The sequence below is a fragment of the Phyllostomus hastatus genome, unplaced genomic scaffold (assembly GCF_019186645.2).
Source record: "Phyllostomus hastatus isolate PE091 unplaced genomic scaffold, TTU_PhHast_1.1 phas_contig_150, whole genome shotgun sequence".
NCBI lineage: Eukaryota > Metazoa > Chordata > Mammalia > Chiroptera > Phyllostomidae > Phyllostomus > Phyllostomus hastatus.
In genome coordinates, this window is record NW_025333611.1 from 254,704 (window position 1) to 269,235 (window position 14,532).

A 14,532-nucleotide genomic window follows, 5' to 3' on the forward strand; every position below is an offset into this window, starting at 1 on the left:
CGGAGGGCAGCCGGGCCCCTTGGGGAAGGAGACCCGCTGCGCGGGCTGAGGGGGGCACCCCTGCAGCCGGGCTCCTGGGGTGGAGGTGGCAGGGGGCTGGGCTGGGAGCCCGGCTGTGCGGGTGTCCGGGAGGCCAGTGTGACTCCGGGGCTTTGCAGGGTGTCTGCCGGCGCCCCGTGACTGGGTTCTGCCAGGTGAAGCTGGTGCTGTGACCCCCGAGTGCGCCACAGGTGGGCGGCCTGCCCAGGGTCACAGCAGGGGAGGGGGCCCTCGAGGGGCTGAGGGGATGGGGGCTGGCCAAGAACTCGGGACATCTGACCCTCAGTCCCAGGGGCCGGCAGCTCTTCAGCGGCCTCCGCAGGGTCCCAAGACGGGGCAGTGCCCGATGGGAAGAGCAGGCAGGTACCCATGAGAGAGGCTGTGAGGGCGGGAGGAGCTGAGACAGGGCTGCCTGGCCCCGCCTCGCCCCTGGGTCGCCGGGACCTCGCCTCGTGGGCAGCTGGAGCCACAGGGATGGCAGTGGAAGGACCTGGCCCCGGCCCCACCCTAAGCCCTGCCGTGCGAGGTGTGGCCCGCTGGGCGCACCACCTGAGCTCCCGCCTGGAGCGTGCAGCACGGGGCCTGCCGGGAGGGGCGACGCCGCCCGTGACCAGAATTCTCAACCTGCAGACCTGCGTCGTCGGCAGACACCTCTGGGCCCCAGCGCCTCCCCCTCACGGCGACATCTGGGGCATTGCTGTGGACCCCGGGCATCGCCCTGGGGCAAAGGGGACGAGAAGGGTCAACCCTGCCCCGTGGCCCCACTTCACAGACAGGGAGCCGGCGGGCGGGGTCTCGGGGCCGTGGCTCAGGTGCCGAGGGTCCCAGGCCGGCGGGCATCTGGACAGCCCAGCCCAGTCTCCACCACAGGATTCCGACCTCAGACGCCCGGGTCACACGTCAGACTCAGGTGAGCACAGGGCCTGGAGCTTAGAAGGGGGGGTCGGTGGGGGAGTGCCGGCCCTTTGGGAGCAGCGGAGAGAGAGGGGGACACTCTGGGGACCCAGAGCCCGCGCTGACAGGCCAGCCGCAGCCCTGCCCCTGCGGACGCCGAGACGCCCTCCCCGGGGCCTGCGCCCGCGGGCGGCGCGGCCCAGCTCCACGCTGAGAGGGCACGGGGCGGCCCACTCGCTCGTTCACGGCGTCGACGGCCCACGAGGGCCTGGCGCAGCGCCGGCGGCCGCCCCGGGGACACACCCTGCGGCGGGCACCCCGTCATTTTCCGGCCGGCGCGAGCGGCCCTGCGGCTCCCAGCGCGGTGGAGGCTATTCTCAGCCCGCAGGGACCCCGAATTAACACAGAGGAAGCGCCAGCTGCCTCGGCGGTTTGGGAACTTCCCTGAATATAAGGTTCCAGCCACAAAAATCCCACAGCCCAGAAGGGCTCAGCCGCCGGCCGGAAGGTGGAGGGAAACAATGGCTCCTGCAGCCCCGGGGCCAGGTGCGCCCCGAGGGCGGACTGAGTGCCCCTCCCGAACCGCCCACCTGGGGGAGGGGGGGTGGAAGGACACGCGGCGGTGCGGGGGGGGGGCGGACGTGGCGGGGAGGGCGAGGGTGGCTGAGCAGGTTCGAGACCCCGCAGAGGGAGAACTGTGTCCACCGGCACCATCCTGGGCACCCGGCCTCCGAGGTGGGCGCTCAGTGGCGGGGAGCCCCTCCCGTGCTTGAACAGCTGCTGACCCCCCAACCCCTCCTGCGTCACGGCAGACCAGGAGGGGCGCAGGCAGACACCTGCCCCCTCTGCCCCCTCCCCCGCCCGCTGAGAGGCCCCCGAGCGGGGCAGCCCCAGCGACAGGCCTCCTCCAGGCTCCCAGCACCAGCTCCCAACTTCCCCTGGGACCCCCCCTTCCCACGAAAGGGGCGTCCCCAGGTGTCTGCCACCTTTTAGGAAGCTTCCCAGACCCCCCCCAGCGCACCCTGCAGCTCGTGGGGGGCTCGGGCCGGGAGCCCCGGGGAAGCGCCTGCCCGGTCACCCACCATGAGGATGCGGCGGTAGCTGTCGCGGTCGATGCCCCAGAGCTTGAGATCCGTCTTGGCCTTCACGGTCGCCGCCCTGGGGGTGCCGTAGATGAGCGCCAGCTCCCCGAAGCTGCCGCCCTCGCTGATGCTGGTCACCCAGTCTCCGTTCACGTACACCTGGGGACGCACGGGAAACGTCGCTGGGACTCGGGGGCGGGGGGCTGCACCCCAAGGGGCCCCGGAGTTGGGGACACCGCGGCCTGGCCTGAGGCCCCTGACCTGCAGGCGGAACGCCGGGTTCTCCCGCCTGGGCCTGGCCGCAGTGTCCCCGCCCCCGCCCAGCCCTGCTCGCTCCGGCCTGGGTCCTCAGAGTCCAGCGCAGACGGGACAGGCCAGGGCTGGAGGTGGGGGCTGCCCGCCCGGGGCCTGGTCTTCAGAGAAGCCGGCCCTGCCTCCTCCCGGGCGGGCCTCCCACCCAACTCCCGGCTGCGACGGGCCTCTCCGGGCCTCAGTTTCCCTGGCTGCACGCTGAGCAGTGACGACCGAGGACCTGGGGGGCATCCCTGCGTCACCCCCCCCAGGCCCTCTGCACGTGGCAGGCGCCTCCGCCCCTTCGTTCATCGGCTGCCTCCTCGTCCTCCCCCGAAGCGGCCCCTCCCCCAGCCTGTGTCTCCCCCGGGGCCTGAACTCCCGGCGCGGCGCCCCAGCACGGGCCACAGTCCACGGGATGGCCCGGCCCGGCCCGGCCCAGCCCGGCCGAGAGGGCCCCGGACAAGACCCCCTTTCAGCCGCGTGGGCGACGCCAGGCAGCGTCCCTGCTGTGCCTTCACCGCGCGGCCCCGCGGCCCTGCGGGAACGGTGCGGATTGTCCATTATGCGGACGGAGCGCCCGCCGTGGCCGGACACAGAGCTCGCTTTCTTCCCCGCGGCGTCCAGGGGCCGAAGAACAGCTCCCGTCGGCGCCCTGGGCGCAGACCAGAGAGGAGGGGCCGCGACGCGTCACAGACGCCACTCTTGTCCCAGTCAATGACTCCTTATCTGCGCCCGACGGAGACCACGCAACGCCGGCGGGGCCCCGGGCCACCACGACCGTTAGAGGGGAATGGGGACGGCGGCTGGGCCAGGCAAAGCCCCCCCCACCGGAGGAGTCTGCGCGTCCTTCCAGAGAAGCTCCGCGGCCGAGGGAGCCCCCGCCACGCCACACCGGCCCGGTGCACGGACTCACGTGCGTCCCGCCGAGGAGGGGAGCCCGGTCCCCCCTGGAGGCAGCAGGGTGCCCGCCCGGCTGTGCGGTGGACGAAGGACGCCCGTGCGGGGGTGTGGGGGGAGGGGGCGGCAGAGGGGACACGGTTCAGAGCCTGTGCCTCGCTCTCTCGGAGGGGCCCGAGCCCATGGGGAGGGGCGGTGCCGGCAGTGGTCAGTGCGCTGGGCCGGACGGCGGGCGCCTTGGGCCCCCTCTCTCAGCCGGTGCACCCACGGCATCGGGTCCGGTGAGACCCCGACCGCGGCGCCGTGGACACGTCTGTGTGCTCGAATCCCGCGTGTGCCGCTCAGCGGGTCTCTGCCTCTGAGGTGAAGCTGCGGCGTCTCTGGGGCCCTGGAGTCCGGCGCGTCACAGGGAAGGGGTGTGTGTCCCTCGACGGCCACGTGAGCCTGGGGGCCGCGGGCTGAGTCCGCCTGGGTCCACGCCCGTGCAGCAGGGGTCCGTCCCGGACTGGTGGCCCCAGGCAGGGACGCTGTGGGGGAGCCACACGCTGCGCCCTCTTTCGGGAGACACCGGGAGCGGCGTGGGTGCCGTCTCACGGACCAGTTGCCTGGGGGTGAGGGGGTCCCTAAGGCTCCCCCGCCAGCTCCCACCAAAGAGCTCGGGGAGCCAGAGCCACCCCTGGGGGCCGCGACCCCAACTTTCCACGGGGCATCCCCCGAGCGGGGTCTGGTGCTGCAGGGCAGGGTGGAGGGCCCAGGGCCTGGACAAGGAGCCGGGCGGACCCCCTTCCTCGCCAGAAGCCCCAGGAGGCGTCAGAGAAGGCCACTGTGTGGCTGCGGACCAGCCCCACAGAGCACAAAGGGCCGTGTTTCTCAGGACACTGGCCTCTGTCACCACGGCCAGCACAGCGCCCGGCCCCACCCCGTGGCGCACACAGGGGCTCCTTCTTGCTTTGTTTCATTTTTTGTGTTTTCTTCTTTTGAAAGACAAACAGTGGGAGGCTCCACTGGGCTACGCACACACTCCCACCCGCCGTTCCGCAACCGTTCCTTGGTTTGTCTGTCTGTCCGTCTGTCCTTTCAGCAGCCAAGCGTGCGCCGAGTGCCCTCGGGCTCAGGACTCTGGAAGCAGGGCAGAGCTGGCAGCACCGCCCACCTGGCCCAGCAGCTGGGGCGGCTGGGAGCTGGGGAGGCTGCCAGCAGGGGCTGGGCGCCCAGGGAGGGGGCCAGACTGCTGCCTGCGCCCCCCAACCCCCAACGCCACGGAGCAGACAGTGGGGCTGAAATGCTACCCGCACAGGCGGACGCAGGAACCAGGCTCCCGAGCTGCCCGCCAGACTGAGGCGGGCACCCCTGTGCGGCCTCTGCCCCCCAGTGCCCGCCCCCGCTGCCGCCGCCGCCACCTGGGTGAGGCAGCCACTCACGTGTGTGTCCCCAGGCGGCTGCGTGTGTTTTCTCAGGTGAGAAAAGCTAATGGCCCACCTCCTCCTCCCTTCCCGGGCTCCCGCCACCAAGGGGGGCGAGCATCTGTGCAGGTGAGCCCACACCTGGGTGCAGACACACCTGCGCCCCACGCCCCCCTGCAGGGTGTCCCCTGTGGCAGCAGCGGCTGGGCCCACCTGCTCTCGCCTGCCGGTCCAGGAAGCCCCACCCCTCACTCTGCTTCCCACCGGGTGAACCCAGCCCCCGCCCCGACGGCTGAGAGCCCAGCGCACCTGGTGGGGGAGGGGCTCACTGGCTTGGTCTTCGCCTGAGGTGCAAGGACGCCGCCCGTGGAGCTCCCGTCCGTGGCACCTGGACCACGTGGGGTGGCCGCCCGCTCGGGCTGCGGCCACAGCCGGGGCGGCGGTCGGCCGGGCGGCCAGGCGGCCAGGTGGTCTCCCTCCAGCGGAAGCCCACACCCACCGCGGCTCAGGCCCCTCGCCAGCCCGCCCCGCTGGCCCCAAGGGCACAGAGGCCCCTGCAGGGCCTGGGGAGGGCAGCCCGGGGCGGGGGCGGGGGGGGGCGCTGAGCTGCCAGAGAGAGACTTCACGGCGGTTCTTCCGGGCCACGGCCACTCAGTTCACGGGGCGATGAAGCAGCAGACGCCCCGAGATCAGGGGAGAGATGCCCACACACCCACGTCCACGCAGAGCTGTTCGCCACAGGCGGCAGGTGGAAGCCCCCCCACCGCCCCGGGCACCGCAGAGAGTGGACAGAGGAAATGCGGGCGACCGCTCGGCCTTAAACAGAAAGGGGACGCTGACCCACCCAGTCACGTGGACCGACCTGGAGGCCGCCACACCGAGCGACCAAGGCCAGACACGGGGCGGTGGGGGGACAGGCACGGGGGACAGAGACGGGCGGATCCCAGCTCCGCACGGTCGGTCCCTGGAGTCGCAGGGTCACGGGCAGGGAGTGGGGGGGTGCGGGGCAGGAGGCGAGGGCAGGGCCATGCTCGTGGGGCCGGTCTCGGCGTGAGAAGGTGGAGACGGCCCGAGGGGACGGCGGCGAAGGCCGCACGACCGTGGACCGTGCTCCAGGGGCCACATGAGAGCCGTCGGCACAGTGGACTCCCGCCCACTGTCACTCCTCCAACTGCAACGGAGGTCCCGCCCACTGGCACCCTGTGTGTCTTCCCGGGAGGACGGAGCCCAGCGCCAGGCAGACACCAAGGGACGGGACGGCTGCTGCAGGCTCCGCGGCCTCGCTCCCACCACTCCCTCCGTGGAGGCCGGAAGGCGCTGCCCCAGACACCCCGGCGGGCGGGGCCACAGGGAATCCGGGGCGGGAGCCCGGGGCAGTGCGCCCCGGGCCCACAGGGCGAGGGCGGGAGCGGGCCTCAGACGGAACTGCCTCCGGAGCCCGCGGGGCTGGCAGCCGAGCGCCCTTCCGAGCAGAGATGCCACGTTCCCGGAATAAAACAAATTGCAGATATTTCTGTGCCTCGGAGAAGGATCGCAGCTCCAGGCGACACACCCCCCGGCAGGCGCACTCACCGTCTCTGGGAAACCGGCATTTAGACCGGGCCTGGGGCTTCTGGTGAGCGGGCACCTGGCCGAGACCCAGGGCCCCCAGCCTGAGGGCAGCGTCCACTCCACAGCAGGGACAGTGCCCAGGACGCCCAGACCAAGCCCCGCTCAGGGCCGGGGGGGCCCGGGGGGGGTGTCCAGACACCGGGTGGGGGCAACAGGGCAGACTCGGGGTCTGCCCTGCGCTCCCCCACCCGAGGGAGACCAGGCCGGCTGCAGCTGCACGGCCCCCTCAGCCCTCACCGTCCCCGTGTCCCCACCACCCTGCCCCCCGGGAAGCACCTGGCAGGAGTGGGCCCCCCCCCAGGGCAGCGCCCCGGCCTCAGAGAAGCCGCTGGACTTCACGCCCGGGGACAGTGACACTGGTGACGACGGAACAAGCGTCCCTGTATTCACCCAGAGCCAGCCTGCCACTCCCCCCCGGCGCCTGACCCAGCAGCTCTGATCCTCCAGGTACGGCTCCACCAGCACTACCACCTGCGTGCCCACCTGCGCCCGGCTGTCCCCCGGGAAGTCTGGTGGCCCTGGAGGGCTGTGTGGCCCCGATGGGCACCGTGGGACAGCCCCGTGTGCCTCCGGCGGTCCCACGTCCAGGACGGCAGCCGGGACGCAAGGGTCTGCGCAGACACCCTGGCCTGCTGAGGCTGGGACTGGGGGCAGGTGGGCCTGCCAAGACCACACGTGTAGGGAACCCCCAGGTGTGAGGGGGCCTCGGTTCCCTCGTGGAGTGCCTCCCTGTGTCCCCTGGCCCAGAGAAAAGCCAGCGTGACAGCAGGGACCGGGGTGATGAGCGGGCAAAGCAGCCCCTCCCACCCTGGGTTTGTAGGCAGGCGGAGGAGGGAGGGTGCAGGGGTGCGGGGGGCTGCGGGGGGGGAGGGGCTCTCGGTCTACAAGGAGTGCTGACCCGCTGGGCCTGAGAACGTGAGCTGGACACAGGAGGGGCGTGTGCGGCCAGGGCCCTACTCCACGGGAAATGGCCCCGAACTGCAGCACAACCTGCACCTCAGCCCCGAGGCCGGACCCCCCTGGGGTCCGGGAGCTGGAGCAGACGGCGGCCACCAGCCTCTGCCGACGGGAGGCTTTCCTCTGGGCAGGAGGCGGGGAGACGGGGTGGGTTTGCCCAGCAGGCGGTGGGACAGGCCGGAGGACAGAAGGGCACCACCAGGGAACCGAGGGGGACAGAGGGCCCCAGCACCCCCGCCCGGCACTGGGAGCTCACTCAACCAAGGCGGCTGGGAGCGCAGCACCCAGCCCCGGACGGGAGGGCTGCCTGCCCGCGCGGGCCACGGCCTCCTCCCGAGACCCGACGCCGGGCCCTCAGGCTCCTGCAGAGCAACGGTGAGGAGCTGGGGCACGAGGGCGCCTCCCTGTCTGCTCCCTCGGGAGACCCGGGTGGGACGGGCGTTGCCCACTCTCACGGCACCCAGCCCGGGGTAAGTCGGCCACCTGCAAGTGGAGGGCAGGCCCCGCCCGTCACGAAGAGGGGAGTGGAGGGGGGCGGTGTCAGGGTCCGGGCCTGCGTGGGCTCCCGTCGAGGGGGGACAGCCTGGTCCCCCAACATCAGGGTGGCCGGACAGCGGCGCCCGCAGGGCTCTGCCTGGGCTACGGGGGCTCCCCCGGGCAGAGCGGAGACCAGAGACCGAGGGGGCTGGAGGGTGAGGACGGGGCGAGACCTGCACCCTGACCTCCTGCTTGCCGGCTGGCACACAGCGGGCGCTTGGGGGGCCCGTGGGCGCGAGGAGCGGGCACGGGAAGGGCAGAGCCGGGGTGCAGGGAGGGCAGGGAGGGCCAGGAGGCGTCCCCGGTGCCAGTGTCCTGGTGGGGATGGCCCGCAGCCGGGGCCCGTCCGTCTCCTCTGCTTCCTGGGCTGGTGCTGCCGTCCTTTCTCCTCCCGGCCCGGGGGAAGCCGGGGGCAGGCGCTGACCGTGCAGGCTGGCAGTCTGAGCCCAGCGTGGGGACCTCACCCGCGGTCTGGGCCTGCCCCCTCCGCGCACTTCCTCCACGGCCCTTGGCCCCTGCCTCAGTCTCCCCCTCTGCTCCCCCTCAGTCTCCCCCTCTGCCCACCCTGCCCCAGGCAGGAAGGCTGCCCGGTCCCGGGCGGAGGTCAGGAGGGGCAGGGATCAGGACTCCTGTCGGGGGGGCCGGGCCCTTGGCCTGGTGAGTGACCTCCCAGCGAGATGCAAGGGTGAGTCATTTCCTCCGCTGCCGCCTCCGGAAGCCGAGGGCCGCCTGCCCGGTTCCCAGAACCCAGCGGCAGAGGACACAGATGGCCGCTCGGGAGACAAACAGGCCGCGTCCCCCAGAATAGCGCGGCCGGACCGGAGGCGGGGCCCTGAAATACCCGGCCGGGGCGGCACCGCCGGCAGCGGGGGAGCCGGGGGCCACCTGGCGGGGCTGCCGGGTGCCCGGTCCCAGGGCCAGTGTCTGAGGCCTGGGGGTGACTCAGGGGCCAGTCTGGGGTCACCAGACTCCTGGGGCCTCACAGACATGTCCCCACTGCGCCCTGGGGCCACGGGCCCCCGAAACACCAGGGTGGGCTCCGCCCCTGCCCTGCGGCCCCATCGGAGGACGTGCACCCAGTGCATCTCACCCGTGGGAGACGCCCACGACCTCTCCGGCAGGGGGCTGGCCCGACCCCAAGGCAGGTATCGGAAGGACAGCAGCCCCACACCAGTGAGGGGCCCCAACCCCGGGAGACACAGCAGGGCTGAGTGAGGGCGGGAGAGAGCGACACCCACTCAGGCCAGCGGTGCGTTCGCGCCCAGCGCGGCCAGTGACGCCTGACGCATCTCGGCCACCGGCCGGGGCGGAGTCCGGTCCCAGGGACCCACGGGCCCGCACCCAAGACGGCAGACGAGTGAGCCCCAATTCCTTTCCGTGCCTGTCGAGGGGACTGGACCGCTCCCGGGGCCAATGCGTCAGAAACGTGCCCCCCCCCACCCCCGGAGAGGGGGGTCTCTCTGGGCCCGGGCCTGTGGGTGCCCTGGCGTCAGGCAGAGCAGGACAGGTCTGCGCCCCCGAGTTCTGGGACCAGCGGGGCGGTACTCACGTCCACCTCTCCTTGGTCGATGACGTAGAAGTTGTCGCCTTCGTCCCCTGAAACCACAGAAAAGGCACAGTCTGCGCCACGCCAAGGACGCGGAGGCCGCCCGGAGCCGCTTCCTGCCCCGCGCCCAGAGCGCCGGCCTCGTCTGCTGGCCGGAACTCGTCGAGTGAAGGTGGTGGACACTGCAGGCGGGGCGCCACATGGCGGTGTGACGCGGGGGCTCACGGGGAAATCACGCTGGGCGGCCCACGCACACGGTGCCTTCTCAGGGCGGTCGCCACAGGTGACGGCCACCCCCGAGCCTGCCCGCCGCCCCAGCCCGTCCCCGGGGCCGGTGCCGCCGCCCGTGGTCCGGAGGCGAGATGACCGAACAACGTGGTGTTGGCTGGTCAAGCAGACCCTTCCCGCACTCATTGGTGACTCCTCCCAAAACGCGCGAGGAGACGGTCGCGCGAGCAGTTCTCCGTGGGGAACTCTCTCAGCGAACTGTCCCCGGGGCGCACAGGGACGCACCTTGCTGGATGACAGTCTCCCCGGCGATGTGCGTGACCGGGAACATGGCGTCAAATATGTCGCTGAAAAGAAGACACACTGGGTGTGGGCCCTGCGGGGGCCCCGGCCTCGGACCCCAGTCCCTCCCCTCCCCCCCCGGACCCAGTCTTGTGGGAACAGGGTCACACTCACGGGGGCGGGGAGGGGGGAGGGGTCACAGCTCCCCAAGTCACGGAAGCACGGAAGACCCTTGGCACCCCGCTGCCGCCGCCTGCTCTGCGCCCGGACGGGTTTGCTGTTCGGGTTTCACAGACACCGGGTGGCGCCTCGTGCGTCGCCCTGGACTCCACTCAAAACAGAGTGACAAGAGGCAGGGGACCCTTCTCGCGTCCACGTGGGGGGCTTGGGGTCCTTGTGGTTTTAAGCCGAAGTCGCTGACGGCGGCCACGGGGCCACTTCCAGGGACAAGGAACTCGAGCGTCAGCACCTGCGGCCCCTTTGAAGTATCGTCGTGAGAAATGTCAGACGCCGGGGGCGCAGGGGGGGGGGCAGGGGGCGGAGCCAGGACGCAGGCTTCTGCCCGCGGGGTGGCGGGGAGTGGAGCCGGACGCCCACCCGGGGCCCGCGGCGCATGCGCACCCACGGAAACGGGCGGGGGGGGATGATGAGGGCGAGAACCACGTCGACAGGACGCCCCCCCCCACCGGGTGCAGAGATGGGCCCCAGGCGGCCAACGTGTGCTCCCGAGGTCGGGGGGCAACCACATGACACCCCAACTCCCGCACTCCCTGCGGCCCTCGCCCCGAGCCTGGCCCGGCTGCTGCTTGGACCTGCAGCTCAGAGAGACGCTGAGGAAGGAGGCGGCCGGGACCTGGGGCAGGGGCGGGGCGGGGGCGGCCACCCTGGGGGGAGGTGGGGGTGCCCCAGACCCGGCACCCCAGTCTCCATGTAGGATCTCCCACTGTGGGGTGGGGTCTTCCCACGCTTTCCCGCCGGCTCTAAGGTTCCAGTGGTTCTCCCTGAACACTGGAGACTCAGGCCGTGCGTGACTGACTACCGTGAAATCTTTAAACAAAAAATGTGGGCCTCCAGCTTCTCTGGAAATATCAGCGACCCGGCCACCCGGGCCCACGCCACAGGGCAGAGGCCACCGAGCTGGGTCCCCGCCCCCCGAGGCCGGGCCTTCCCGGTCGGCCTGCAGAGACTCACAGGCCTCTCCCCCCGGGGGCCGGGCCTCGGGGTCGGGGGAGGACCCCACTGGTGCGTGGAAATCGGGGTGCCAGGCGCAGGCACACCTGAGCCCGGCTCATGGCCACCCCCACCAGCTGCATGTCCAGCCCCCCGCCCCCCGAACGCAGGCCTGGAGCCCAGGACGCTTCCCAAGGACAGCTGCCCAGCAGCGCCCTTCTCCCGGCCGGGACGGCGGCAGGCAGGGAGGGGGCCGAGGATGGACGGCCCCTCAGCTTCCGGGAGCTGCACAGGCGGGAAGGGGGTCCCAGGCGCGGCCCCGCCCCCCAGCAGGCCAGCGGCCGAGCCTTGGTTTCCCCCCGTGGACGGTGCTCGGGCTCCGCGCAGAGCGCACTCCTGAGCGGCCCCAGCACCGTGGCAGCCGGCGGGGGGGGGGGCATGTGCTCCACCAGGGGCCACGCCCCAGTGTCCCCCACGCCCGGGGACCTGCCGACCCCACCCCCTGCTCCTCCCACTGGGCGGGGCGTCAGCTGCCAGCTGGTCCTGGACACCCCGCCTCCCCAACCGGACCGGCCCCTTACCCCAGCCAGCTCCGCCCGTCTCCAACAGCTGGGGCACAGTGACCCCAGGTGGCCAGCACCTCCAGCCGGCAACGGCCCCGGGGTGGGGGGGGACAGCACAGACACGGAGTTCAGAGGACACAGAAGCTCTGGGGGGAGGGGACCTCCCTCTCTCTGCATCTCTGTCCCTCTCCTCCGGCCGCAGCGTGGCCACCACCCCGCCTGCTCCGACCTGCCGCAGCAGCTCTGGCCGGCAGCCGGAGCCACCGTGAGGAGACATGGGCAGAGCGTGGGGGCGGGTGGGCCATGTCCTCCAAGCCCTGAGCTCCTCACAGGGCCCGCAGGAAAGCAGGGACTCGGCAGGTCCTGCCCCCTGCGGGGCGGGGGCCGGGGCAGGTGTGGGGGGGGTCGGGTGGCAGGACTGGCCAGGACAACCGGGAACCAGGACGCCCGGGCTCAGCCCCCAGCTCTGCGGCCCATAGGCTGTGGCCGCCACCCGAGCTGCCCACTGCCCCAGTCTGCTCCACCTGCACGCTGAGGCCGTGACCCCGCCCCCTGAGGCTGCCGTGGGGGCAGAGCACCCACGGGTTCCAGGGCCGGGGCCACTGTCTGCCTCCCGTCACCCCCAGCGCAGGCGGAAGCCGCAGGGGGAGCGGGCAGAGGGCCGCCCCCACCAGGCCGCCCCCCCCCTGGGAAGAGAACCCCCAGACGCAGCAACCACAGCCCCATACATGCAGGTCGACTGGACTCATCTAACCCTGAAGTTTTGTGCTTTAAAAGGCGCCGTCGGGAAAGCAGAGAGGTCACATGCAGGCGGGGAAGGCGTCTGCGAGCCGCGTGTGCTGGAAAGTGGCCCGGGACACGCAGAGCCCTGTCCGTGCCGCAGGCCAGGGCACCGGGAGCTCAGAACGTGAGCGGGAGGTCCGCACGGACCCCACCCGTGGGAGGCGCGTCCCCGCCCGTGGCAGCAGGGACGCACATGGGAAAGCCGGGCCCACGGCGGCGACTGGACTCCAAACCGTGCCGGCGCGGGCAGGGGCGCGGAGACGGGGCTGGCGCGGCGTCCCCCGTGGACGGACGGGACCGTCGGAGTGGTGGTCGCTCCGGACAGCAGGGGCTTCTTTGACGGGAAGCAGCGCACGACCCAGAAACCCCAGCGTCAGGAACCTGCCCCCAGGGCGGGGGGTGGGGGGACCCCGAGCGCGGCTCCCTCCTCGGCCGGCTCGGCCCCCCCACACCGAGGACTCTGTGTCCACAGTCGAGAGGCAGCAGCACTTCCTCACGTCGGGAACCAGGGCCGAGTCGCTGGGGTGAGGGCCGGGGAGGGGAGGGGGGCTGAGGGCCCGCCCCGGCGGCCTGCTCGCCGCCCGGGCAGCTGCACCGGGCGGCGGGGCCTCCCCCCCCCCCCCACCCCGACAGCTGCTCCCGAGTCAAAGCGCATCTTTGTTTCCCGCTCTTGGCAACTGTTGCTTTCTCTGAAGGACGAGCGCGGACCAGCTGTCCGCCCGCCCGCTGGGCGGGGTGGGTCTTCGGAACCGCTCGGGGCGGGAAGGGGGCACGGGCCCCGGGTTGGGCGGGTCCCGCCCCTGCTGCCCCTGCCACCGGCCCGAGGGCCACGAAAGGCGGTCCTGAGAAGGCGAGACCCGGACACCGGCGACACACGACCTGACGCCCGCCGTCCGTCGGCAGGCAGGGGGGTGGGTGGGCGCGTGGCGGGGTCCAACCGCGGAGTGGAGGACCCTCGGCCTTAGAGGGAGGGAGGAAGGCGCACCCACCACAGCCTGCACGAGCCCCGAGGACCCCGGGCCTGGAGAAGCGGGCTGGGCGCAGAGCGGGCGCACACTGCCCGACCCCCCCCCCCCCGCGAGGTCCCCGCGCGGCCGAGTCCACAGGGACGGCAGGTGGGGTGGCCCGGCCGGGGGAGGGGCGGGGGGGTCCCAACCGAGTCTGAGTGGGGGCAGAGGGCGTTCGTTCCGCCGACGGATGGGGCGGCGGCGCAGACACAGACGGTGTGACCGTGCTCGCCGCCCCCTGAAGGGGACACCCAGCGCGGCGGCCGGTGGGCTCTGCCTCGTGCGCGGTGTCCCAGGAGGGCAGTTCCGGGAGAACGTGAACCCTCCGCACGGCCGAGGAGCGCCCTGGACCCCGCAGATGGGCGACCCCGGGGGGGGGAAGCCCCCGCCACGTGTTCAACCTCCACGGCCGCCGGACCTCACTCGTGCGCAAACCACCCGAGAGAACCCGACCCGAGAGAACCCGCAGGGAGAAGAGGACCAGCCGGCGGACGACAGCGAGTGCAGGGCCGGTCGGGGGACGCGCAGCCCCACACAGAGGACCGCACAGATGTGGGGGGGGCCACCCCCACCCCGAAGGGCCACAGGACTCACCCCCCAGCGGACCAGCCGCACAGCGTGCAGCCCCCCCGCCACCCTGTGTCCCTGCCCCGCACAATGTGCCCATGTGGCCCCTGCTCAGAGGTTAGCAGTGGGGGGCCGGGGGGGGGCGGGGCGTCACCAGAGAGCAGGGGCCCCTGAGCACAGAGCCCCGGGTGGTGCAGGTCCCGCCCGGCCGGGTGCCGCCTCCCCGTGAGACGGGAGAGTGAGCGAGGAGGGCGGGGGGCAGCCACGGTGCAGCCCACGCCGCGGGGCCACCTCCGACACGTCTCTCCACGTGCTCGGCCAGCCCCTGCGGCCCCAGTGCGCAGACGCCTGGGAAGGAACAAGGGCGTGTCCCCGGAGAAGGCACCAGAAACTGTCACCATGCGGGGAGACCAGGGCCCTTCCGGTTGCTTCCTGCACATTAAAAAATAAAACCAAAAAAGCCCACACTAAACACCATGGCTCCCCACGGGGCCTGCAGCCCCGGCCCGAACTCAGCTCGCCGGCACCGGCTCGCCGCACCGCCCACACCTCGGCTCCCAGCGCGGGCCGGCCGGGACGCCCCCTCGGCTCTTCCCGCCACACCGGGCGGCGCCCGGAGACCGCACACCACCACACTCCGGAGGCTTTGAAACGCTGCAACCCCAGGCCAGA

At 72.4% G+C, this 14,532-nt stretch overlaps 1 protein-coding gene across 2 annotated transcripts in view; it reads right to left on the bottom strand.

Annotated features, from left to right (window-relative positions):
- Positions 1–14,532, bottom strand: part of PRKAR1B (protein kinase cAMP-dependent type I regulatory subunit beta) — a 43,730-nt gene that overhangs the window by 13,908 nt on the left and 15,290 nt on the right. For both annotated transcript variants that reach the window (XM_045824767.1, XM_045824759.1), the window contains exons 5-7: positions 9,774–9,835; positions 9,264–9,310; positions 2,016–2,174 (exon numbers count right to left, since the gene is read on the bottom strand). In XM_045824767.1, coding sequence (XP_045680723.1) covers positions 2,016–2,174; positions 9,264–9,310; positions 9,774–9,835 — 268 coding nt within the window. The remainder of the gene's footprint in view (positions 1–2,015; positions 2,175–9,263; positions 9,311–9,773; positions 9,836–14,532) is intronic.